Source organism: Chiloscyllium plagiosum, unplaced genomic scaffold (assembly GCF_037043375.1).
Source record: "Chiloscyllium plagiosum isolate Xiang-an unplaced genomic scaffold, Cpla_swu_hap1 HiC_scaffold_2, whole genome shotgun sequence".
Taxonomy (NCBI): Eukaryota; Metazoa; Chordata; class Chondrichthyes; order Orectolobiformes; family Hemiscylliidae; genus Chiloscyllium; species Chiloscyllium plagiosum.
Window position 1 is genome coordinate 82,998,211 of NW_028270140.1, and position 27,705 is coordinate 83,025,915.

At 41.6% G+C, this 27,705-nt stretch overlaps 1 protein-coding gene and 1 long non-coding RNA gene across 2 annotated transcripts in view; one reads left to right on the plus strand and one right to left on the minus strand.

The window, feature by feature from the left end:
• snx2 (sorting nexin 2) overlaps nt 1–4,134 on the minus strand; it is a 55,737-nt gene extending 51,603 nt beyond the window's left edge. The window contains exon 1 of the mRNA XM_043711701.2: nt 3,978–4,134. Within this exon, the coding sequence (XP_043567636.1) occupies nt 3,978–4,103 (126 nt within the window). The 5' untranslated portion in view covers nt 4,104–4,134. The remainder of the gene's footprint in view (nt 1–3,977) is intronic.
• Nucleotides 4,135–16,755: 12,621 nt separating this feature from the next.
• LOC148151929 (uncharacterized) lies at nt 16,756–22,882 on the plus strand. Its single transcript, XR_015759128.1, has 3 exons — nt 16,756–16,861; nt 18,615–18,692; nt 21,933–22,882. It is a non-coding gene; the product is annotated as an uncharacterized LOC148151929 (long non-coding RNA).
• Nucleotides 22,883–27,705: the final 4,823 nt, after the last annotated feature.

The following is a 27,705-nucleotide window of genomic DNA, read 5'->3' on the forward strand; positions in this document are numbered from 1 at the left end:
AAAAATCAATAAATATTACTTTGGTTTTCCAAATTTCGTATTCTTGAAAGAGAACACAAAAAAAAAAGGACGAAGTATTGCAACGCAAAAAAAAACCTCAAAACCAGCAGAGCAGAATTTATCCAGTTGAATGCATCCTGTTCCAGAGATGAATTACTACCTCATACAATATGAATCTGACATCTGCAGCTGTTCTTGTGGGAAGGTATGGATAGAAAGTTAATGAAATGTGGTTGTGGAATCCAATGACAAAAGGGGGCATGCACTGGATACTTTTAAAAGGGAAATGTGGCTTACTTAAACAATAGCCTTCAACGATTTTACATTTGAAATAGATCAGTTTCAAACAGACTCATGATTTTCAAGTGTCACATAATTTTGCTCATGGCTACTGCATACTCACCAAATGGCCAAAGGAACACAAGAGACTGTTTTACAATATTGAGACACTACAAATCAGGTATAACTACAGTTAATGCTCCCACGAGGAGGTTGAGCAATTCAATCAACTTCGCCAACACATTCCACCCCTACCTTAAATTTACCTGGACCATCTGACACCTCCCTCCACTTCCTGGACCTCTCCACCTCCATTAGTGACAACCGACTTAACCCACAGCTACCCGGATTACACCTCTTCCCACCCTACCTCCTGCAAAAAAATGCCATTCTGTATTCCCAATCGCTCCATCGCCACCGCATCTGCTCCCAGGAGGACCAGTTCCACCACAATATACCAGATGGCCTCCTCCTTTTCAGACCGCAATTTCCCTTCCATGTGGTTAAAGATGCCCTCCTTTACATTAACCGCATCATCAGATGACATTTCCGCCACCTCCAAACAGACCCCACCAGAGATATATTTCCCTCCCCACTGCTTTCTGCAGAGACTTCCCTCCGTGACCACCTGGTCAGGTCCATGCGCCCCCCACCCACCAGCAACCCACCCTCCCACCTTCCCCTGTCACCGCAGGAATTGCAAAACCTGCACCCAACACTTCCTCTCTCACCTCCATTCAAGGCCCCAAAGGAGCCTTCCACATCCAATGTCATTTATTGTATCTGTTGCTCCCGATGCAGTCTCCTCTACATTGGGGAGACTGGATGCCTCCTCGCAGAGCACTTTAGAGAACACCTCCAGGACATCTGCATCAATCAACCCCACTGCCCTGTGGCCCAACTTTTCAACTCACCCTCCCACTCTGCCGAGGATATGCAGGCTCTGGGCCTCCTCCACCGTTGCTCCCTCACCAGATGCCTGGAGGAAGAAAGCCTCATCTTCCACCTCAGAACACTTCACCAGTTTCCTCATTTCCCCTAGCCCCCACCTTACCCCAGTTCCAACCTTCCAGATCAGCACCATCTCGATGACCTGTCCCATCTTCCTTTCCACTCCACTCCTATCCCCAGTCACTTACTGTACTCTACTTTCTCCCCACCCCCACCATTTCTCTCTCCACCCTGCAGGCTCCTTGCCTCGCTATTCTTAATGAAGGACTTTGGCCTGAAATGTCGATTTTCCTGCTCCTTCGATGCTGCCTGACCTGCTGTGCTTTTCCAGCACCACTCATCCAGACTCTGGTTTCCAGCATCTGCAGTTCTCGTTTTTACCTGTAACTCCAGTTATTCAAACAAAGCAAGTTTACTCAACTACACACTAGTCAGAAAGGCAGTGTTATTTGACATGTGCAGAAGTTTAAGCAGAATGTGTTACTCAGATGTTAACATTAAACAAATTGGAGCTTGCTAGTCAGCTTAAGATTGCACTGGGGAGAAAGAGGTCTGCAGATGCTGGAGATCAGAGCTGAAAATGTGTTGCTGGAGAAGCGCAGCGGGTCAAGCAGCATCCAGGGAACAGGAGAATCGATGTTTCGGGCATAAGCCTGAAGGGCTTATGCCAGAAACGTCGATTCTCCTGTTCCCTGGATGCTGCCTGACCTGCTGCGCTTCTCCAGCAACACATTTTCAGTTAAGATTGCACTGCACTTAGTGAACAAATAATAAATAAATATTTCAATAATTATACTCAGATCAAGGACTGCATACAGAAACAGGAAGTCAAAGCTCCCTCTAAAGATAACTACAAGGTAACTATACACCAAAACTCAATGCCAGAGCCACATTATCTGAGTAAAAACATCTGTAGTAACAAGATTAGTCAAGACTAAAAAAAGTTAGGCATACAACCAACAGCTTTTGCAACAAAGTAAATCAACAAAACTGCAAGCCACAACAGCAATGAACAAAAACAAGCATTTTTCCTCAAATAGGAGTGTCTACTATAATTTAGTAGCATTGTGTTTTCACATTAACCCAACGTGAAAGGCAACCACCTTTCCAACTATTACACCAATTACCTGTGAAGGCCAAGTACCATCAGGGCATACAAATTTCCAGTTGTAAGGGAAAGAGAATGCAAGCATTCTACCAATTGGCAAAGACAATATTGCACAAGTTAAAAACATTTAAGAAGTCCTTGATACATAAAAGGAATCAAGTTCACATACAGTTCTGTGATACAGTTTCAGGCAAGCATCCAATTTGCTGTTATACATAATGACTGGTATAATGGGATATCATCACCACCAATAACTTCTCTCAGGAAGCTATTTCCAAGCTCAGGGTCTCAAAGTTTAACTGCTGACCTTAGCCATTTAAACAGCAGAAAACAGAAAGAGGAGATGAGGATGCCTCATCTCAGAAAAAAAAATCCAGTAAATAGTCAGAGGAGGGGACAAACAATAATTTAAAGAGGAATTAGGAAACTGATGCCTTCAAAAAAATTTGACACTTTCTCCCTCCCTATATACTACATTTCCAAACTCCAGATATTTATTTAATAGCTTTACTATATTAAAAACAGCTGTCAAAAAAAGGAACACTTCTGGACCCATAAAAACAATTTTGAACTCAACATGAAGTTTTGAATACATATTCTGAAGACTACCTTCTACTGTAATTTGAACCAATTTGTCATTTAGTAATGAATGAAATTTCAAGTCAATGAAAGCTAAATTGGACTTTATTAGACTTAACTTTCAATTGAGTGATCCAATCAAAACATGGCAACTTTGGGAAATCCAGGATCAGTCTTGAGATAATTACTGCACATTGCAGGTAATGGGAGAGATGTGTTTTTAAACTTGAGTGAAGTAGTCACCATATGATCAAGATAACCACATGATCCAATTCTAGTTTCACATCCCCTAAAGAGCTTTAGTTTTAAAAATCATTCATTTCCTCTAAAGAGATTTTTAAAACATCTCCACTGTCCCACTCAGTGCAGTAAGTCACAAAACAAATAGAGCCTTCAACCCAACTCATCCATACCAGATTTCCCAAACTAAACTAGCCCCATTTGCCTACATTTGGCTCATATCACTACCTTTTAAACAGAAGCTCTGTTTTACATTTTTAAAAATTAGTTTCATTTGATTGCTACATCTGGTTTTAAAGTACAACATATTAATATAAATTGTAAACTAAATTTTTACAATTCAAATTTGCCATACCAAGCTGGCAAAAAAGCAATAGATTTGAATAAGAGTGTAGATCAGTAAACACTCAACCAGATTTTAATCAATTATGTGCAAGAACCTTAGAAATACCAATAGCACTGGAAACATAACGAGTAAACCCTCAAATGACAAGATAGAATTTCTATCTTAATGAGAGTAACATTGTTCTGACATGCGCAATAATTCCAGGACAAGTTCATTACGTCCAAGTCATGTTGTCACCAAACCAAAAAACAGCTTTTTAAGCTTTAAATCTTGTAGGAAAGCAACGCCATTCGAAGGTCTCTGCTTAGCCCAGTGAAGAATTAACGTCAACTAACGACGATGAGCATCGCGGATTCCTATTAACCGAGAAACCCCGGGTGGGAGGCGGTGTTGCACTAACCAAGAGTCGGCCCAGCCCCAGGCCGGGACATCGCCTTTATTATTCACACAACATACTGCAGCCGAAGCACTCACCTCCAGAGTGCTAGTAGTACTGACGAACAGATCTTCGCCCCCTTCTGCTTCCCTGAACTCCAAGTCATCACCCTCTGCTTCCACATCCCCGTCTCCAAACGGAGGAGGTTCTCTCTCGGCCGCCATCTTCACTCTGCTGAGCAAGTTCGCAAGTCATGTGACCTCCACCTACCCCTACACCCCCGCCACATATACCGCTCGCGCCGGGACACGTCATCGCCCCAGTCACGTGCAGCCTCCGCATGACGTGCGGAACCTCGAGGCGCGCGTTTGGAATGTTGCCGACAAACGTTCCATTGTCCTGACTTCCGCATTGGGCACCAATGTTACAACCAGAACTCAGAGAGAATATTAACATGTTTTTCTTTATCTCGAACACCTCTGTATAAACTCCAAGGAGAAAGGTTTTGCCATACTAATGGCGAAATAGGTGTCTTTACAATTTTTCTTGTTTTTGTTTAAATTATCCATTGTCGTTTTCTGATTGAAATAAAAAGAAGATTCTCAATTCTAAAAGGCATTTCAGCTTACAGGTCTGGGTACTTTATTTTTAAAAAAGCTGCATCCTATGTCTCAGTTACTTCTCATGACCTCAGCAGCAATGGCACATGTTTCACTGAGGTCAGTGATCAGTTTCCTCGCTGGCATTGTAACATTGTCCAAAGTCCTTGACCAGCTCTGAATTATAAAATTCCAGATCATCACACATCCATCTCACTGCTACCACCATCAACAATGTCACTCAGTTGGATATCAGCCAGATATTTTAATTTTAAGTATATCCATATTCATAGGCAAAAGTGAGGACTGCAGATGCTGAAAATCAGAATCAAGATTAGAGTGATGATTTGGCGATGCCGGTGTTGGACTGGGGTGTACAAAGTTAAAAATCACATAACACCAGGTTATAGTCGAACAGGTTTAATCTGATGAAGGAGCGACGCTCCGAAAGCTAGTGTGCTTCCAAGTAACCTGTTGGACTATAACCTGGTGTTATGTGATTTTTAACTTAGATTAGTGTGGTGGTGGAAAGGCACAGCCGGTCAGGCAGCATCCGAGGAGCAGGAAAATCGACATTTCGGGCAAAAACCCTTCATCACCCCTCACATTCATACCCAGCGCTGACAAGTGCCAACCAAATGAACATCGGCACAGTTGTGTTTACCAGATTTTGGTTACGGTTGCGTTCCTGAAAATCGAGTCTATAGTGAAAAATTGATCGTGTGAAAGAGGAGTTAGGTTCTGCAGGGCCCTCCTTAGCAGAGAGAAAATATATCAGTTAAGTTAAGATTCAGTACCACGCGCACTTCAAATGGCTAAGATCCTGCATCAGTAAATGAATTTTTATAATATACATTTTAAAATATAAAAGAAAAAAATGTTATATCATACTTACAGTCCCTCATATAATGCCACATCTGAGAACAGGGTAGGTGAGGGGGTGCGGACTGCCAGGGTCAGGGCTAGGGTAACCTTTGCAAATTTGCACATACCAAAGTTATTTTGGGGGTCTGCACCTCTTCTTGTGGTACACACTTTGCAGTGTATTCAGAGAATTGCTCAGTGAACCTGTGCTTCTTGGATATCTGTAGGTCATTCCCCCCAGCTGGCCGAATGTGGGTTTGGCTAGGCTCAATGTCATTTCATCCTTTCTCTCTGTGCATGGTGGTGGCCAGCGCCATGTGATTCCTGCGCCAGATCATAGCATGTTGCTGGTCGTGGCGACTGCTCGCTTTTGTCTACGCTGGGGGTGGAGGGTATCGTGTATTTAGCCTGTTGTTTTGCAGTCTGCCTTGGGGTTCCATTTCTGGCCTTATTGTAGACAGAAGGTCATTGATGAAGTAGCTGACGATGGTTGAACCAAGGACACTTCTCTGAGGAACTCCTGCAAAGTTGTCTATGCGGGCGTGCATAGTGTAACTGAAACCAAACTCATCTCTGCAGAAGCAACATGAGTGGTAATTTATTTATTTCCTGAAGAAGGGCTTATGCCCGAAACGTCAATTCTCCTGCTCCTCGGATGCTGCCTGGCCTGCTGTGTTTTTCCAGCACCACATTTTTTCAATTCTGGTCTCCAGCATCTGCAGTCCTCACTTTTCACCTGGTAATTTATTTAACCAGGTTGTTGCCATAAGACCAAAATGACAGTCTGCCTACCATGCAAATGAGTAATATGATACATGAGTTCACTGCTGGTGTGATGCCAGGTAATTAAGCCTTAAGCCTCAAATGGAGTGTAATAAATTGCACAATATTTTGGTTGTATCCAAAAGGTGGAATACTGACTGTACTTAACCAGCTCTTGCTTGCAAATCTCAAAACAAAGGGTGGAATCCAATGGGATCTGAGCATTGTAGGCTTTGGTGAGATGTGTGGCAGAATCCAGCAACAAGTGTAGTGAGGCTCATAGAGTCATAGAGATGTACAGCATGGAAACAGACCCTTTGGTCCAACCCGTCCATGCCGACCAGGTATCCTAAATTAACCTAATCCCATTTGCCAGCACTTGGCCCATATCTTTCTAAACCCTTTCCTATTCATGTACTCATCCAGATGCCTTTTAAATGTTGTAATTATACCAGCCTCCACTACTTCCTCTGGCAGCTCATTCCATACACACACCATCCTCTGTGTGAAAACTTTGCCCCTTTTAAATCTTTCCCCTCTCACCATAAACTATGCCCTCTAGTTCTGAACTGCCCCAGAAAAGGGAAAATACCTTGTCTATTTACCATATCCATGCCACTCTATAAGGTCACCCCTAGGCTTCTGCCACTGCAGGGAAAACAGCCCTAGCATATTCAGCCTCTCCCTATAGCTCAAACGCTGTAGCTCATCTTCCCATAGTTCATCTCAAAGTCGAGTACATCTTGCTTCATTTTGCATGCTTTTCATAAGCAAGATTCTTGGTAGGCTTTGGTGGTTGGTTGACAATTGATGATCATTATTGCTTATTTAATGCCTTGTTAACGTCTCAACTTGTCTCATTAATATTCAGACTCACATCACACTGAACTAGCCAGATGTTGGAAAGACTCTACAAAGAAACTGGAACATTTATCTGGCAGATTCAGCCAGATAAATGCAAAACTCTGAGATTAATATCTTAACACACAAGTCCTGTTCTACTTCCCATCTCTACGCTTGCTGATGCTCCAATTCTGGTCTCATGAGCAACCCCTATTTTCTCTGTTGCCTCATGAGAAGGTATGTCTTTAGCTATCTCGATGCTAAGCACTAACTCTCCTTTCACTGTTTAAAATCTACTGCTTTGACTAAACTTTTGGTCCTAATATATTGATTATGCTCCTGTGAAACATCTTGGAATGATATATTGTATTGAGGATTCTGTCTAAATGCAGTCTGTATTTATTCATTATTTTGTCATACTCCTCTAATGTCATACCTTCCAGTGAAAATGTCAAGCTTTGGAACCATTTTAATCTCTCTTGTTCTAGAAGTGAAAGTCGTGGAATGAGAGTCCTGTCTGCATTTAGGCATACCAGCACTTCACAGCACATGCTTTTATTTACTCCCATCCTAAACAGCAATACTGGGTATTAAACATAGGGGCATTGGAGTAAAATACAGAGGGGAGAATATAAGGTGAAGAACAGTGTACAATTGAAGTGCCACGTGTTTTATCATATTATATATGCAGGGAACACACTCATTCTCTCATCCCACCCCAAAGGACACTACTGACAATAGTGGTATGTGAAGAAGGAATCATTGCTCACCATCAAATCAACAAATGTTGTGCTTTGACAGATGGATCCATCTCTTTGAGGTTTAAAAAATTAAATATATGTGAAAGCACTGCATTGGGAAATAAATTGTCAGTAGTGTCCTTTGGGGTGGGATGAGAGAATGAGTGTGTTCCCTGCATATATAATATGATAAAACACGTGGCAGTTCCAGAAACAGCTGTAACCGAGACATCCTTTAAAAAAGCCCTAACACTAATGTGCCCCATCCATAAATGTTCCAACAGAAAGTGGAGAAATTGGCCAATTAGATTCAAAGGGTTCTCTTTTCTGCCTTCCAAGCAATTGGGATTTGCATACAAAGAAGTCTTATGTTTTCATTTATTTAGTTGGAACCATTCAGTCTTAGTTTCCAATGATCATTATTTGTTTGGAGTCAGTGCCTGAAACTAGTACCAAGGCAGAAATAAATTTATACAGAGGTGCTAACTCAGACTAACTGGTCTATGGTTTATTTTGTTTGTATCATTACTGAAGCATGCCCTTGTACCAGCACCTCAGATTCCTAAAGGTATTGTAGCTCTTAGGGAAACAAGCAGGATGATGTTTCTGGTCACAAACATGCTGCATCTTTTCCTGTCCATTTACTTCTTGACTTTGATCAAAGAAGCAATGTGGATACAATCTAAGGCTCTTTGTACACTCAGCGATTTTGACAGTCATAAAATTTCAGTAACCTATCATGTCACTACTGTTTTGCTTTTGGAAAGCAAAGATTCCCCAAGGATGGTTCCTCTGTTAAGTGCAAACAAGAGTGTCTGTGTATATGCATTCTTATGGGGATATTGGCAGGTGGTTACTGTGTGATCATAATACTTATTTTTCACCTTTAAAAGCAAAAGTAGAGAGTGATTCCCAAAGGAACCTGTCCAATGGAACAACTCTTTCACAAATAGTTTAGGGGAGAAGTCTGGGGAAAATTTTTCACACAGAGAGGGGGTGGGTGCCTGGAACATACTGCCAGTGGAGGTAGTGTCAGCAGGCATGTAAGCAACATTTAAAGCATATTTTGATAGATCCATGAACATGATGCAAACAGAGGGATACCATGCATGGGCAATAAGTAATAGGTTTACTAAGGATTGGGAATTGGTGCAGGCTTGGTGAGCTGAAGGGCCTGTTCCTGTATGTATTGCATTATACTATTATAAATGTAGAAAGCCAGATGCCAACTAATTACTACAAGTAAAATATATGCCAATCCGTTCATTTTATCCAGATTGTACAGTGATGATGCACCCAGAAATATGTTGGTTAACATCACAAAATTGAGCAGAATGAGACAAAGAATCTATGCCATTGACTCAAGGATTTGAAGCGATATCAAGTTTCTCCCTTGTATCATATTTTAAAAAAAAATCATGTCTGTTTATAAAAATTTCACTGCATCTAATGCACAAAAGAAAATAAACCTAGGTGAGGCAAAAAAAAGCACACAACATAATAGTAACTATTTAACTGGTACCCTTAACAAACAAATAAATTATGGAAAACAGTAACAGCTGTGACTCCATGTACACTACATGTGATGTAGTGTCTCCACTATTTCAAACCACTATTTGACAGATAGAATGTAAATACATGCAGAAGACAAACAACCTCTCTCTGACCATGCATGTAAAAAAATATAAATTGTTCCTTAATCTACAATACCTTTTATTGTTACAACAGCTCATTTCCAAATGTTCATTTTACCATATCTCAAGAAGGTAAAGTTATTGGGGCCACAATATGATTACAGCTTAATAATATTAAGCTCACAGCAAATTGGTCATGTCTCTGCACCAGTGAGCTTTCCTCCAATGAAATTATGAAATTATCCAAAAACTATTGTCGTGGATCTTAAGACTGGTCCAGCATTTATTGCACATCCCTACTTGCTCTTAAGAGGGTGGTGGTGAGCAGCTTTCTTGAATGACTGTAGTCCATTTGGTTGGGTAGAGCCACAATGTGGTTAGAGTGGGTCATTCAGTGTTTTGATCAGTGACAAATGAATGGGATATATTTCGAAGTCAAGATAATGAGTGGCTTTGAGGGGAATTAGCAGGTGCTGCTATTATGTGACATTGTGCGTCGGTGATGAAGGGTGTGAATGTTTGAGGATGTGGTGACGATCAAGCATGCTGTTTTGTACTGAATGGTGTCAAGCTCCTCAAGTTTTTTTGGAGTTGCATCAATCCAGTTAAGTGGTAAGTATTTCATCACAATCCTGACTTTTGCCCTATAGATGGTGGACAAGCTTTAGCGAGTCAGAAGGTGAGTTACTCAATGCAGGATTCAGAGCCTCTGACCCACTTTTGTAGTCATAGTATTTATTAGCTGGTCCAGTTCAGTTTCTGGTCAGTGGTAACTCCCACGATGTTGAAATTGAATGTCAGGAGGAAATGGTCAGATGCTCTCTCATTGGTGATGATCATTGTCTGGCACTTATGTGAATGTTATTTGGCACTTTACAGCCCAAGCCTGGATATTGTCCAGGTTTTTTTGTATTTGGACACAAAATACTTCAGTGTCTGGGGAGTGAATGGTGCTGAACGTTGTGCAATCATCACCAAACATCCCCACTTCTGACCTTATCTTGGAAACTTTAAAATCCCACTTCTGATGTATCCAAAAATAAGGATTTGTATTTATTTAAAATATTACACATATAGAAATTAATCTTCCTGAACAATGTACTTTAACCTATATCAATTTTAGGACATAAATATAATTGAAGCATTTAACCAACACTCCCTGCTCTAGCATAAAATATGCTGGATAATTCACTGCAGACTTATCAAAAATATATTCTTTAAAATTGAATAATCAAATACATGTTAATTATCCATTACAGTTTAACATTTGTTTTCACTATCTTGTTGCTTCATAGGTTGAGACATATCTATTTGTCTGACTTCTGAGAGGCAGGTTAACCAGTAATGTTGGGAGGACTGAAATATTCTATGATGAGATGAGCTGTATTTTGGTCATGGACATCTTCAAACATTTCTAGAATAGACTAGAATATCCTTTATTGTCACATGCACTCAAATGAGAGCAGTGAAAAGTTTTTAATGTTGCCTCTCATTGCCATCTTAGGTACAGACCCCCCGGGTACAGATGCTTTAATTGTTGCTACAGAGTGAAAAAAATACGTTAGCATGGAAGCAGTTTAAAAAGTCCAGAATGATTACTGCTGGGCCTGACCCCTGCTCGCTCTACTGCTGGACTTGGCCCGTGCTCGCTCTACTGCTGGACTCGGCCCGTGCTCGCTCTACTGCTGGACTTGGCCCGTGCTCGCTCTACTGCTGGACTTGGCCCATGCTTGTTCTACTGCAGGACTTGGCCCGTGCTCGCTCTGTTGCTGGACTCGGCCCATGCCTGCTCTCCTGTTGGACTCAGCCCCGTGATCAGTCTATTGCTGGACTCGGCCCGTGCTCGCGCTGTTGCTGGACTAGGCCAGAACCTGCTCTATTGCTGGAATCGGCCCGTGCTCACTCTGTTGCTGGACTTGGCCCGTGCTCGCTCTGTTGTTGGACTCGGCCAGAGCCTGCTCTATTGCTGGAATCAGCCCGTGCTCGCTCTGTTGTTGGACTTGGCCCATGCTCACTCTGTTGCTGGACTCGGTCAGAGCCTGCTTTATTGCTGGGATCGGCCCGTGCTCACTCTGTTGCTGGACTTGGCCCGTGCTCGCTCTACTGTGGGACTTGGCTTGTGCACATACTACTGTGGGGCTCACCTGGTGCTTGCTCTCCTGTGGGACTCAGCTCGTGCTCGCTCTGCTGTGGGACTTGGCCTGTGCTCGTTCTACTGTGGGACTTGGACTGTGCTTGCTCTAGTCATAGAGTCATAGAGATGTACAGCATGGAAACAGACCCTTCGGTCCAACCCGTCCATGCCGACCAGATATCCTAATCCAATCTAGTCCCACCTGCCAGCACCCAACCCATATCCCTCCAAACCCTTCCTCTTCATATACCCATCCAAATGCCTCTTAAATATTGCAATTGTACCAGCCTCCACCACAACCTCTGGCAGCTCATTCCATACACGTACCACCCTCTGCGTGAAAAAGTTGCCCCTTAGGTCTCTTTTATATCTTTTCCTTCTCACCCTAAACCTATGCCCTCTAGTTCTGGACTCCCTGACCCCAGGGAAAAGACTTTGCCTATTTATCCTGTCCATGCCCCTCATAAATTTGTAAACCTCTATAAGGTCACCCCTCAGCCTCCGAAGCTCCAGGGAAAACAGCCCCAGCCTGTTCAGCCTCTCCCTATAGCTCAAATCCTCCAACCCTGGCAACATCCTTGTAAATCTTTTCTGAACCCTTTCAAGTTTCACAACATCTTTCCGATAGGAAGGAGACCAGAATTGCACGCAATATTCCAACAGTGGCTTGCTCTACTGTGGGACTTGACCCGTGCTCACTCTATTGCTGGACTCGGCACATGCTCCTCTACTGTGTGACTTGGCCCATGCTTGCTCTACTTTGGGGCTCGGCCCATGCTCACTGTACCTTGGGACTTGGCCTGTTCTCACTCTTATGTGGGACCCAGCCCTTGCTTGCTCCGCTGCCACTGCTGGACTTGACCGGTGCTCACTTCACTGGCGTTGTGGGACTTGGTCCCCTCGCTCAGCTCCTGCTCAGGCTCCGACTGCAACCCGTGTCCCTCGACTCCACTCTACAGGCAGGTCAGTCAAAAGTTGGGGGCTACATGGGTGGGGAAAGAAAAATGCTATAAAGAGGAAAAAAGAAAGAAAAGGAAAAAGAAAGAAAGAACAGGTGAACAGGGGAGCTCTGACTGAAGCGTACTAATCTGCTGCCATCTTGTCCAGGTTTATATCACAGAGTCATAGAGTCATAGAGATGTACAGCATGGAAACAGACCTTTCGGTCGAACCCGTCCATGCCGACCAGATATCCCAACCCAATCTAGTCCCACCTGCCAGCACCTGGCCCATATCCCTCCAAACCCTTCCTATTCATATACCCATCCAAATGCCTCTTAAATGTTGCAATTGTACCAGCCTCCACCACTTCCTCTGGCAGCTCATTCAATACATGTACCACCCTCTGCATGAAAAAGTTGCCCCTTAGGTGGATGGTGGGAAAAGAAATAGGGAGGCAGGGAAAGCAAGGCACATGCAGCCCTGGTGAAAAAAGAAGTAAGTAAGTAGTGGCATCTCATCAGCTTCAGAAAATTAACCAGTCATGGATACACAAATCATCTTATAATATTATTTTCTTCAAATAATATCTGTAATAGTAGAACAATCATAGATAATCAATTAGTAAGCCAGTAGGAATTCCTCACAAAATCATATAATGCGACCATTAAAATTGACATGACTGTGAACAGTCATTCCTGGATCACCTATGAAATTACTTATTTTGGTCAAGCTAGTCCTCTCTCATATTGCTACTGCCAGTCCCAACATCCTAATTGTCTATATTAGGAATATTAGAATATTAGAAATATTAGAAAAAAATGGGCCTGTTGACAAAGGTATCAATTTTTGGGATGACTTGCTGATTTCTAGACTTCTACATTACGCATGCAGCAGAGAGATAGAGGTGGAATATTAGGTGGTGGGAAAAAGCTTGGTCAAAAATAAAAACATTAACAGTGTTAAAGGAGAATGAACGGGAGAGTCAAAGTCTCTTGGAGAAGGAGTTCCACAATTTAGAGCCCAAAAGATCTGTGGAAGGGCCAGGTCTCATCCTAAACTATGCCCTCTAGTTTTGGACTTCCCCACCCCAGCATAAAGACCGTGTCTATTTACCCTATCCATGCCTCTCATGATTTTATATAACTCTATCAGGTCACCCCTCAGCCTCCAAGGAAAACAGCCCCAGCTATTCAGCCTCTCCCAATAGCTCAAATCCTCCAACCCTGGCAACATCCTTGTAAATCTTTTCTGAACCCTTTCAAGTTTCACAACATTCTTCTGATAGGAAGGAGACCAGAACTGCACGCAATATTCCAACAGTGGCCTAACCAACGTCCTTGAAAACCACCAGACAAAAGCTGCCATTCTGTTTCAAGCATCATTTGCAAAATCCCAAAAACAACTGCCAATGTTTAGTGGCACCTGCCTACATGGTGGAAAATCAGAGCAGTAGCCAGATGAACATCTCAAATTATATCGTCTTTTTTTTATTTTGGGAACTACAACTTATTGGCCAAAAGTGTTTTTTTTTCCTCCAAAAGTGAATATCTGCAGTCAAGAGTCTGTTTTCTTTTGCCTTTTACTCTGCATGTGAATTTAGTTAGATGGGTAAACATTTATGTTGTCACCTTACACATTTATAAATTCATAAATCCTTTAGTTTAATGTTTAATAATAAATCAACAATTTTGTGCTTATTAATGAAACCCAGTTGATGTATCATTCTAAATCAATATAGAAAAGCATATGATGGGCCATAATCAGGTACAAAGTAAAACAACCATGTTTGTACTGTGTTTGATGGAGTAGTGGGACGAGAGAAAGTTAGTGCATTCATCCCACCCTCGGCCATAACAAGACCCATGACAGATGCTTAGTACCATCAGTAGATGTCATACTTGAATTGAGGAAAAGCCAATAACAACAACAGCAGGGTTTGTAAGACTAGAAGAATGGGTGGTACATCAGCCAACAGCATCTCCAACTGCTGAGAAAAATAATATATTAATACCCTGACCTTCATGATTTCCCTTCAAAACCTGTGACCTTTGCACACCCCACAAATGAGGTCAACTTGAAGGATTTTCCTTCTCAATCTTCCCCTCACCTGAGGCATGTTGACCCTCAGGTTAAACCACCAGCAGTTATCTGCCTCTAATGAGGGAGCACCCTTGTAGTCTGGTTGGATTATGGTGGCTTTTCCTTTATTGTCTGATCTCAGAGTTTTCCAATTCTCCCTCTGAAGGTTCCTCCAACAGCAATTCCTTCAATCTTGACTAAATTACCAAACCACAATTTAAAATAAAAGGTTGGACTTTCAGGGATTGGTGCCAATTCCAAACAAGTGGCTCCTGGATGCAGAAGGATCATGAATCACCCTGGAAGAAAACCCATTTTCAGCCAGGTCATTTGAAATTAATGTTGGGTTTAACACAAAGAGAGTGAGTCACATATTAATGGAGTGGAGATAAATGCCTTTCTGGGGAAGACATGGTCTGTTGAAGTGTGATAATCTGAATTCTTTTAAAGCCCAGTTCTTTAAGCATTGAAAGAGAGTTGAATCTGCCAGCTAGAGTAAAAGAAAACTCTGATTGATGGGTTATTCTGGTGAAATATTGAAAAAAAATTAACATCTATTCCTGAAATTCCAATGTTCTTTGTTGACATTTCACTTGTGGTGTTTTCTTGCTAAGATCATTATGAATGTTTTGCAGAGTTTAAAATGCTACAACAGCAGTTTAGGCTGAGTTTACATTTTGATTGATAATAAAAAGGCTATTAAATGATTAAGTATCTTTAATTGGTTCCAGAACAGAGAGCTGTTTTAGAACAAGTTTTGTCATTTCAAATGCCATTTTGTCTCTCGTTTAAAAAAAAAATACAGCATACTAAAGTTAGTAATATACTCTTCAGCTGTGCCCTGGCAGCAGCAATTCAAATGACGTGATGTTGAGGTTCATAGTACTTGATTCACGTTGTGCCCATTGGCTTGTGCTGAAGCCCCAAGTGTAAAACATCTTATCGCACAGCTGTGTAACTGCTTTGGGCACTTAAGAGTTTGACTAACAATCTGCTGGACTTTACCATTCCCCAGTTTGAATTCAGGGGGCTATATCAAAATCCAGCAAGTGGCCTTTCCATCTGTCAATGCCAGGGGACAGACAGGAAATTTTATCTACCCCTAAGCCAGCCTTTAAGTTGTGAATTTATAACCACTTAAGGACCTCATCCTACAAATTTGTACTTTACACATGGGTTGATAGAGGCAGATACCATGTGGAAGACCAGGCAGATTTAGATGCTGGTATCGCAGAAGGAGAGGGAAGGGAAAAGTCAACTACTTTTAATCCTCTTCCCTGTTGGGAGCGAATGTGATGCATGTTCAGCACCCACATTACATTGCAAATGTAGCCTTTGTTTAGCTTCTTGCACAGCTGATGCAGAGGTTCCTGGCACCCGAAGCACACCTGCTCTATTTTGTTTTGCATTCAGACAGAAATACCCAGAGCTGCTGCTAGAGCAGAAATTTTACTCTGTTTGGAAGCTGGAACCAAGAGAGTACAGATTTCCTGGCACTGGCTGATTGGCCGACTCCACACCTTAGCATTGACTCTTGCTGATTTTCTCAGAGGCCTGTAAACGTGTACCTACCCACAGGCAGAGACTGGCTTGTTAAATCAGTTAAAAGGCCAATTACAGGCATTAATCAGAGGTTGAATGGAATTTTCAAGGCAGACTGCTGGCCCAATGCAGGATCAGGACAGTGACAGATGCCTGGAGGTAGTCCGTCAGCAGTAGACCGGAGGGTGAGAGTGCCAAAATCACTTGGAGCTTCCTCCCCAAATCACATCCCATCCCATCCCATCCAACAGCTGAGATGGAGGTAACCTTAGGAATGGATGAAAAGTTATGAGATGGTGCCACAAGGTGGAAGATGGTCTCCCTGCAGCCTTCAGTGCTGGACAGCCTCCTTATACACATTTGGATTACTGTTGCTGACATGACCTACATTTGATGCTGATATCAGCATACTGACCCAAAATTGAGAATCCTGCCCTTATCCTCTGCCTGATGCTACAGTACCACAGGCTGCATTGTTAGCATTATAGTATGAAATATGATAAACATGCAAAAAAAAAGAATGAAAACCAATTCTGTTGGTCACTTTTTTCAAGTCCATTAAGGGTAGTTTTTGAAGTAATGCTAATTTTCTGCTGATTCAATATTTACAATGCACATTTCTAACATTGGTCATGTAAGCAGTTTTGAGAGCCTTATCTGGCATTAAAGCTTCCTGTTTTTCTGCCATGTCTGCTAAAATCATTCCCATTTCCTGAACAGGATGGCAGAAGAATGTTGAAACCTTTAGCTTTATACTTATATTCAGCTATTTTTCACTTTATGAAGAACAACTTTTCTGCGGTGTGGTGTATTGCTAATGTCAGACTTTATATGTGGAAGTTTGTGAGTATGAAACTTTGTAAAACAACAAGTATCATGACAATGTTCTAAAGTACATGCTACACTTTTAGTTCACATTAACTAAAAATCACATATTAGTACTCTTTGTAAAGGTCTGAAAAACACAAGTTTGGAGCTCGTCAAGAGATTAAATCAGGGTCCGGACTTGGGGCTGGATTTCCCAAAGAGAAACAATCATACTCTGCTTGCTTATTACATTAACAAAGAAATTTGCATTTCAGACAGTAGATTCCAATCAGGTCTAGCATCAGTGAGGGCAAGATGTTGGATCCCAGTGTTGGATTCCAGATAAATGGGATTATTGGGACACAGGAGTAGTGGACAGAAGGTGTTGGTCATGGGTGGTGAAGCGGATGTTGGTTCAGGGTCTGTGGGAGTATAAGAAGTCAAGGGATATGTAATTTTTGGGGATGGTGATAGTTTGGGGTGTGAGTTGAATAGTTACTCAGTAGTTAGGTTAGGTTTTCAATAGTCCTACCCTTACTCCTCATGGGGTAGCATGCTGGAAAAGAAACCCTACTATTACTGGAGTTATCACAATAATTTAAAGATTTTAAAATGTAAGCCATATCCCTCAACTTACCTGTCTCTTAAACCCAGTTTGGCAGAAAGCATGGAACAGGTTTCTGTACTTAGAATGACTCTTTGAGAACTAAAAGTAAATAATTATTAACAGTAAGCATTTAACTTGACTCGTAAATTCTTTTTCTTTTCATGTACTCCCCCTACATACACACACAGACAAACACAGACAGGATAAAAGAAACACATGGATATTATGGGCAGAGGAAAACACTGGGAAGACAGTTCAATGGTCTCTGTCTACTGGGTTACTTGTCAGGATGTGCTACTCCTTGATTTTCCTTCTTTAGCACTTGCACTAGCTTGCAGCAGATATAGTCGAGAGTGTGGTGCAGGAAAAGCACAGCAGGTCAGGCAGCATCCAAGGAGCAGAAGAGTCAAAGTTGCTGCCTGACCTGCTGTGCTTTTCCAGCATCACACTCTTGACTCTAATCTCCAGCATCTGCAGTCCTCACTTCCACCCTCTGCAGCAGATTCACAGAAGGTCTCTGATTTACTCGTTCCAAAAAAAAACAGCCTATAGCAACAGTTGAATGGAAACAAATTGGCTTTCTTCAGGCTTGAGATGGTTTTTAACCTTATAGAAAAGGAATAAGCTCATTTTCCTTTAGAGATTCTATGGATTCTTCTCAAGCATTCATACCCAGAAACAATTTAGTTCACTGGGAGGCAATCACATAGATTCTGGTAGATAGAAAGCCTTTGACATCGATACATGACCTTTTGATTTGGTTTATTATTGTCACCTAAATTCAGTGAAAAGTTTTGTTTTGCATGCAATATAGCAGATCATAACATGCAAAGACATAGAGATCATCGGGTGTTTGAACAGAGCAAGGAACACAAAGTTATTGTTGCAAAGAATGTGCAGAGAAAAGCAGGATCAACATTAGGTTTGAAATTAGAGAGGTCCAATCAGAAGTCTGATAACAGCAGGGAAGAAGCTGTTCTTGAACCTGTTGATATGTGTGTTTAAGTTTTTGTATCTTCTCCCTGATGGAAGAGGTCAGAAGAGATTATAAATGGGGTGGGAGGGGTCTTTGATGATGTTAGCCGACTTTCCATGGCAACAAGAAGTGTAGATGGAGTCAATGGATGAAAGATTGGCTTGCATGATGAACTGAGCTGTGTTCACGACTTTATTTTCTTGCAGTCCTAGGCAGAGCAGTTGCTGTACCAAGTCATGATGCATCCAGATAGAATGCTTTCAACAGTGCATCTGTAAAAGTTGGTGAGTTACAGGCATGTCAACTTTCCTTAGTTTCCTAAAGCAGAGGTGTTATTGTGCTTTCTTGACTGTTACATCAATGTGGGTGATCCAGGACAAATTGGTGGTAATCGTCACTCCTAGGGACTTGATGCTCTCGACCAACTCTACCTCAGCTCCATTGATGTAGATAAGGGCATGCCCTCATACTTATTTCATGGATTTGATGATCAGCTCTTTAGTTTTGCTGTCATTGAGAGAGAGTCAGATTGTTATCTTTGCACCACACCACCAAGCACTCTATCTCTTTCCTGTATTCAGTCTTGTCATTGTTTGATATCTGGCCTACAATGGTGGTGTTGTCAGCGAACTTGTAGATGGGGTTTGGATGAAATTTGACCAAATAGTTCTGAGTGAACACGGAGTACAGTAGGGGGCTGGTAGGCTGGTATCCTGGTAGGGTGCTGGTGTTGAGGATTGTCATGGAGAAGGTGCTGATTGTGATCTGTGGGTCAGGAAATCAAGGATTCAGTTGAAGAGATTCAAGTAGAGACCCTGGTCTCAGAGTTTGGAGATTAGTTTTGTTGGGATTATAGTGTCGAAAGGGGAGCTGTAGTCAATAAGTAGAAGCCTGACGTATGTCTCCTTATTATTCAGATGTTCCAGAGATGAGTGTAAGTCTAAGGAAATGGCATGCTGTGGACCTGTTGCGTCACTAGCCAAATTGATCACCAAATAACAGACCAATCAGCTTCCTGCTGCCAGCTGAAGCTCATCCGTAACTAAACTTACCCCACTGTTGTTAAACAGCATTTAACTTGCTTTTAAGTAAAATATAACAATCCTTCAAATGTCCTTAGCTTTTAAACCAATCCTTTCCTGTTTCAGCCCACAATCAAAAATACAGTTATAAACACGGAACGCAGATAGGGATGGGGAGGGAAACATATTTTTGGGGTCGGTCTGACTGTTGGTGATGGAAGTAATGGGGAATGATGCACTGGATTTGGAGGTTGGTGGAGTGGAATGTTGATGGAATCTCCTCTATTTCCATCATCAGTGCCCTCAACTGCGTCTATTCCATTTCTCGCACCTCTGCCCTCAAACACCATCCCCTAACTCCAACAAGAATAGAATCCCCCGATCCTCACATTCCACTCCCCCAATCCCCAAATCCACTGCATCATCCTTTCACTATCTACAGTCAGACCCCACAACCAAAAATATATTTCCCTCCCCACCCCTATCTGTACTCTGTAGGGACTGTTCCCTCTGCGACTCCCTCGTTAGGTTCACTCTCCCCAGTAACATCCCTTTCACACCTGGCTCCTTCCCCTACCAGTGTAAGAGGTGGAAAACCTGCTCCCCTTCCCCCCCCCCCCCCCCAACCACTACCCAAGGCCCCAGAGGGTCATTCCAAATCCAGCAGAGATTTATTTGTACATCCTTCAACTCATTTATTGCATCTAGTGCTCTAGATGAGGTCCCTTCTACATCAGAGAGACTGAGCACAAGCTCACACAATGGTTCAGGGAATATCTCTGGTCCATACACACCAACCAACCCAGCCTTCCTGTCGCTATCCACTTCAACTCCCCCTCTCACTCTGAGGACATATCCATTTTGGGCCTTGTTCACCCCCTACAGAACGTCATCCACAAACCAGAGGAGGAACACCTTATCTTCTGTCTTGGGAGCCTATAACCATAAGGCATGAACACTGAATTCACCAATTTCCAAATCTCCCCTCCCCCCACCTCATCCCAGGTTGAATGTTCTGACTCAGATCCGTCCTCTTGACATGACCTACCTGTCCATCTTCCTTCCCACCTATCCACTCCTCACTTCCCACCGACCTATCACCATCATCTCCTACCTTTGCCCAACTATCACCATCATACCTAGCTTTCCCCTAGCCCTATTCTTCCTTCCCCTGCTTATCTCTCAGCCCCCATTCCCAATCCCCAGTCCTGAAGAAGGGTCCTGCCTGAAAAATCGACTCTTTTGTTCCTCGGATGCTGCCTGACTCGCTGTGCTTTTTCCAGTGCCACACTTTATCAACTCTGACTCTCCAGCTGAGGGGTGTATTGCCAAAATATCATCAGGTAACATGAAATAATGGTTCATTATATGGAGCATTGTGATAGCTATACTGCATCAATGTAAACTGGATTACTGCTATTTCCACTGGATTAATAATTCATAAAATGTGAGTTCAAATCCACTGTGGCAATGGGATAATTTTAATTCAATTTAAAATAAGAACAACTTCCTTCAATGAGTAATCTGAGCTTGAGGTGACTTTTAGCACAATCAAGTGACATTGTAAGCCACTTAGCTGTGCAACAGTGCACCATAACTATCTTAAAACTGGAGCCTTGAATCTTATCAGCCTCACAGAGGTGTAGTTGGAAGTAGAACCAAGAGAAAAATATTTTAAATAAACCATTGGATTGGGTCATCCCCTTGATACATTCCAACCTCGATGCAGATCAATGTGGCAGTGACTACCTGTTTGTCTGCAGTTGCTGATGTTGCCAGGATCTCTCTGAGATCTGGCAGGTAACCCCCCTTCCCACCCCTCACCCCTGCCATTTCCCCTACACCCCTTAGCTGGAGGGTATTCCCAGTGGCCAGCCAAGAGTTATTGGTGCTGCTACACAATCACCTCGTCATGAAGCTACTATTTTGAGAGTCTTCCTTTGTGGCCACAAGCATTGCTGTGGAGAGGTTCCCTTTCCACAAAGGTGGCCTGTTGTTGCGTTCAAAGTGCCCTTGTGGTTTCATAGTTGCATCAACAGTACCCACCCGTCCCTGTTAAAAAATAATTTAAGTTTGCTAATTTCAACACATATCAATCAATTTGTTCATGTCATTCTGTTGTATTCAGTCATCCAACTGCACATGCATGTTTCCGTGACAAGAAGAAATGCAACTTAGTTCATTTAAATTGTTTTCCTTCATGTTGTTTGTTGATTATTCTGATATTGCACTTTCAAAAGGATCTTATATTAATGCTGTCTTACAAAGAATACAGTTTTGAGACATAGACCCCATTATACCAGGTGTCACTGAAATTGTGCGTTACTGAATTACCTGACATTGTGATTAGCAATTATAATTTTTTATAATCAAAAAGTCTTGGTGTAGTCAAAAATATTTTGTTTCAAGATTTGCATTTTCCATAAACCCTGAAGGTAGTTCTCAACAGACCCTGAAATATTATGTCACAAGAATTAATTTCTTGTAATTCTTCATGTTCAGTCCATGGTATGGAGGCATGGTACATTGGCGAGACCACATAGACGCTATGACAACAGATGAATGGACATCACGCAACATTCACCAGACAGGGGTGTTCCCTCCTAATCGGGGACCACTTCAGCAGTCAGGGACATTCAGCATCGGATCTTCAGGTGACCATCCTCCAAGGCGGACTTCGGGATAGGCAACAATGCAAAGTGGCTGAGCAGCGGCTGATAGCCAACTTTGGTATCCATGGGGATGGCCTCAACCAGGATCTTGGGTTCATGTCACACTACAGGTGACCCCATTGCACTATATACAAACACACACAAGCACACACATACACACACTCTTACATACTGACACTCACGCAGACCCTCTCTCACACATATGCTCTTTCTCACACACACACACCTTTTCACAGGCTTATCTTCCATCACACCCACACACACACCCTTTACCAAGCTTTCAAACACACACTTTCTCACATGCACTCACACACACTCTCTCTCTCTGTCATGCATGTCCATGTGCACACACATATGAGTCTATGGGGTGAATTTGTATTTGCAAAATTATATTTGCAGATACATTCTATTCTGCATAATCTGCAGGCAGTTAATAAATGTAACATTGTGTAAATTCCACTTTGGAAATAGAACCAGTCTGACTCAAAATTGGGATACAGACCTCACATATTTAATGCATTGTCTGAGTTGAGATGTCACCTTTTGTTATGAAGCCTTAAGTTATCTTGAGAAGGTGACTTAAAAGAAGTTCTAGGATTTACATATTAATGAACTGAAACCTGTAACCCATTCTAAAAGTTGAAAGACTTAACAACAATCTAGGTTTGTTCAATATATCATTTCAGTTGCATGACACTGTAATCTTTTGCTTTAAATTCTGTGTCTTAAGATCTTATACTCCACAATCACCTGATGAAGGAGCAGCGCTACAAAAGTTAGTGTTTTTAAATAAACTTGTTGGACTATAACCTGGTGTTGTGTGATTTTTAACTGATATCACTTATGCCAGTTGACTGTGAAAACCCTGTGATAATGTAATCTTCTTATAACCTTTTTATAAAGCAAACTCAAATTCTACTGGCAGACAGACATCAGATTCTTATAATTTAGTCAAATGTTCACACTTAAGACAGAAGTTTTGATGAAAAAGTATAAACAATGAAAACCAGAACCAAATTAATTAATTATTTTTATCTTGGAAAGAGTCACTACCGTCAAGTTTAAATAAAATATATAGGAATCAGTGCAGTTATGGGATTTTCTGAAAGACAGTTTTCTTACACGTGACATTAAATTTATTAAGTAACATATTGTCCAACTTTTATGAGTTTTCTGAAAACTAAACTTGCAATTTTTTCCAGATATTAAACAAGTTCCAATGCCTTCAAAATGATGAGCATTAAAGTGAAACATCAAGAATCAGAAGGCCGTACACTTGCATGCAAGATTGGGTTGGTCGGAATTTCACTGATGCAGAGCTACAAAGGGCAGGCTGCCAGAAATTTGTAAATGAAAGTTTACTTGAATATGGAGTCGAGAGAACCCAGAGTGCTCATTCCATACTTCCTTTAAAACAGTCACTTCACATCAAAAGTGTGTCACCGCAGATGCTTCTCCCAAATTTTACCTTGAGTCTTGTCTTGATTACTACCTAGACTCCTACCTTGTGGGACCTTGCTATATGAAAATCGGTTGCTGTGTTTCCCTATTTTACAAGAGTGACTTTACTTTAAAATTCACTTAATTAGCTTTAAAGGACTTTAGGACATTCTAAATTTGTGAAAGACAAAACATAGCTGCAAGTTATATTTGTTTGTAAATTACACTGCTCCAGTTGTCTTTTCATTGCATCTTATTTGTCGTACTAGTATTGAGGATCTGATGCTTGAAGATGTGATCATTGATTCAGAAAAATTGCAAAGAAGTTGCAGGTACTCTGAGCATTTTCTGTTTTTACTGATAGTCTCTGACATACACTTCTTCAATGTGAATACAGGCAATTTGACCCAATAAGTCCACACCAAACCTCTAAAGAGTAACCCATCCAGACCCATTCCCCTACATTTACTCCTGACTAATGCACCTAACCTGCATATCCCTGAACACTATGGGAAATTTACCACAGTCAAGTCATTTAACCTGCACATCTTTGGATTGTGGGAGGAAACAAGAGCACTTGGAGGAAGCCCACACAGACACAGGGAGAATGTGCAAACTGCACGCAGTCACCTCGGGCTGGAATCGAATCCAGGCTTCTGGCATTATGAGGCAGTAGTGCTAACCACTGTGCCACCCATAACTCACTTTAACCTTTCTCATGGGAGCAGGTCTGAAATAAACTTAAGTAAAACAATGTTTAAAAATGAGTTTTTGGCAAATTAAAATTACGCAATTAAAAAAAAATACAAAATAATACTTACTACAGTTGATAGACAATGGATAAGATCTGTTTAGTAGTGAACTGGAACTGAAAGTTTATGATGCCACTTCCCTTTCTGAAAACATGTTGGTATTTCCTCCAGCTGAAAGTAAATTCAATATTAAATAGAGCTCTAATCAATTTTACAGAATTATTATGGTTCAGAAGCAGTCCATTCTATAGTGATTGGAATGAGGTCAGCCAGGTGGATCACATTGAATACAAGTTTCCTGCTTGGGGCTGTTAATCTGGTCTAATCAAGGAGCCTTGGCTGATAGACAACAATAGGACTGTTGGGGGTTCTGGTCACTCTCGAGCCAGTTCTATGCTAGCTGGGTCATTGCCATATAAATACAGGGTTATTTGGTGACCATTTACTGGCCTTTGTGGAGTTACTTCAATGTCTGCACTAATTCTCTGAGCATTTTGACTTAATGCTAATCTCCTGTCATTTCCCCATAACCTTGCACATTGCTCCTATTTAAATAATCATCTAAGCTTGGACAAAAGAGCTGAACTCCAGAAGTGAGGTGAGACCCAATATCCTTGACATTAAAGCTGCAGTTAGATTGTGACAGAACATCTCTGCAGAAGTTCCTCAGAGTAGTATCCAAGACTCAGCCATCTTCAGTTGTTTCATGAATGACCCTTCCTCCATTACAAGGTCAGAAGTGGGGATGTATGCTTATAATTACATAATGTTTAGTACTATTTGGAAAGCCTAAGATACTGAAGCAGTCTGTGTCCAAATGCAGCTAGACCCAAACAATATTCAGGCTTGGCCTGACAAGGGAAAATAATATTCAAGTTAGGAAATTACCACTTATGATAAAACAAACTCACCGTAGCCCCTTGATTTTCAATGGGCTAACCATCATTGATACACCAACTATCAACAGCCTGAGGGATACATTGACTAGAAACCAGACTAGCAGCATAAATACTGTGGCTATAAGAGCAGGTGAGAGGTTAGGAATACTGTAGCTAATAACTTACCTCCCCATTCCCAAAGCATGTCCTCCATTTACAAAGCACAAGCCAGGAGTGTGATGGAATACACTTCACTTTCCTAGATGAGTGCAGCTCCAACAACATCAAGAAGAGTTACAATAATCAAAGCAAAACAGCCCACTTGACTGGCACCACATCCACAAACATCCACTCCCTCCACCACCATAACAAGTAACAGTATTGTGTACCATCTATAAAATGCGTCACAGAATTTCACAAAGGCTCCTGAGACAGCACATTCCAAACCCACAACCACTGCTATCTAGAAAGACAAGGGGAGCAGTTACATGGGAATGCCACCACCTACATGCTCCCTTCCAAGCCATTAATCATTCTGACTTGGAAATATATTGCTGTTACTTCAATGTCACTTGGTTAAAATCTTGGAACTCTAGACCTTAATCATATGAAAACTTTATTTCTCTCGACTCATATTTGCTTCCTTTGCAGAACACTTTAAACTGTATCTTCTGGTACTTGATCCTTTCACCAGTGGGAACAGTTTCTCGTTATTTATTCTGCCCAGCTCCCTTGTATATTTCTCTCCTCAGGCTTCTCCTGTCAAAGGGAAATAGTCCCATTTTCTCCAATCAATCTAATAAATTGGAAGTTTCGCATTCCTGGAGCCATTCTTATAAGAGCTGAAAATGTGTTGCTGGAAAAGCGCAGCAGGTCAGGCAGCATCCAAGGAGCAGGAGAATTGACGTTTCGGGCATGAGCCCTTCTTCAGGAATGAGGAAAGTGTGCCAAGCAGGCTAAGATAAAAGGTAGGGAGGAGGGACTTGGGGAGGGGCGTTGGAAATGCGATAGGTGGAAGGAGGTTAAGGTGAGGGTGATAGGCCGGAATGAAGGTGGGGGCGGAGAGGTCAGGAAGAAGATTGCAGGTTAGGAAGGTGGTGCTGAGTTTGAGGGTTGGGACTGAGACAAGGTGGGGGGAGGGGAAATGAGGAAACTGGAGAAATCTGAGTTCATCCCTTGTGGTTGGAGGGTTCCTAGGCAGAAGATGAGGCACTCTTCCTCCAGCCGTCGTGTTGCTATGGTCTGGCGATGGAGGAGTCCAAGGACCTGCATGTCCTTGGTGGAGTGGGAGGGGGAGTTGAAGTGTTGGTGGTTGGGTTTTCAGCTCTGATCTCCAGCATCTGCAGTCCTCACTTTCTCCTAGGCCATTCTTTTAAGCCTCATCTGCACTCCAATATGTTTATATTCTTCCTAAAGTGTGATTGCCAGAACCATTCACAACACTCCAGCAGTTCTAACTCATGTCCTGTATGTTAAGTGTGACCTCGCTGCTCTTGTACTCTATGGTCATATTAATGAAACTTGAATACTGTACTTCATTGGTTAATTAAATTTGTTAAAAAGAATAATCTTAAGGAAATAAAAAGTATTTGCACAAAGTTGAGTGGGATTATAGATGACTGTTAGAATACAAAGAGTGGTAGAGAATTAAAAAGTTAATAAGGATAAATAAATTAGAACATAAAATGAAGCTAGCTAGAAATAAAAGAAAAGATGGCAAGAGTTCCTACAAATATGGACAAGTGTAAGTGAAGTGAGAATTGGGACTTTAATATAGATAATAAAGAAACGATGGATGTCATAAATAAATATTTTGCTTCAGTATTCATTTTAAAATATACAAAAACAGTAATATCTACATGTCAGGAGATTGAAGGAAGAGGGGAACATAATGAATTTATAATCACTTAGAAAGCAGTACCAAGCAAACTGATGAAGCTGTTGATTGATAAGGTTTTAGCTCCTAATGGACTTCATAATATCAACTTGATATTAATTTTCTAAAACATGAGGAAAGGAGCAGATGGTCTAGAGCAGGGGTGGGGAACCTGTGGCCTTAAGGCCGCATGCAGCCTTCTAGGACATTGTGTGTGGCCTTTTGAATGAATCCAAATTTTGCAGAATCAATCTTTTATTTTTTATTAATTTTTTTTGTCTTTTTTTATTTAAAATGAATGTATTTAAAGTACCAAAGAGTAAAAGAAAATTAAATGAAATAATCCTCACAGACTGACCGCCACAATTAAAAAAGTGTGAATTTGAAGAATATATAATTGAAGTTTCTTGGATGCGGCCTTATTAGATTACAACTAATATAATGCGGCCTTCCAACATGAAAAGGTTCCCCACCCCTGGTCTACAGGTCCAGTGCAAAAGACAGAAGGGTCATTCATGATGGTGAAAGAGAAAAATAGATGTAAAGTTGGTGTAAATTAAGGTGTGAAAAGGAGAGAATGGGTCCTCTCTACTAAGAGGTAAATGAATAATATCAAACAAGGCAAGATGGTAAGGGTAAGGGGTGGGAAGACAAAAT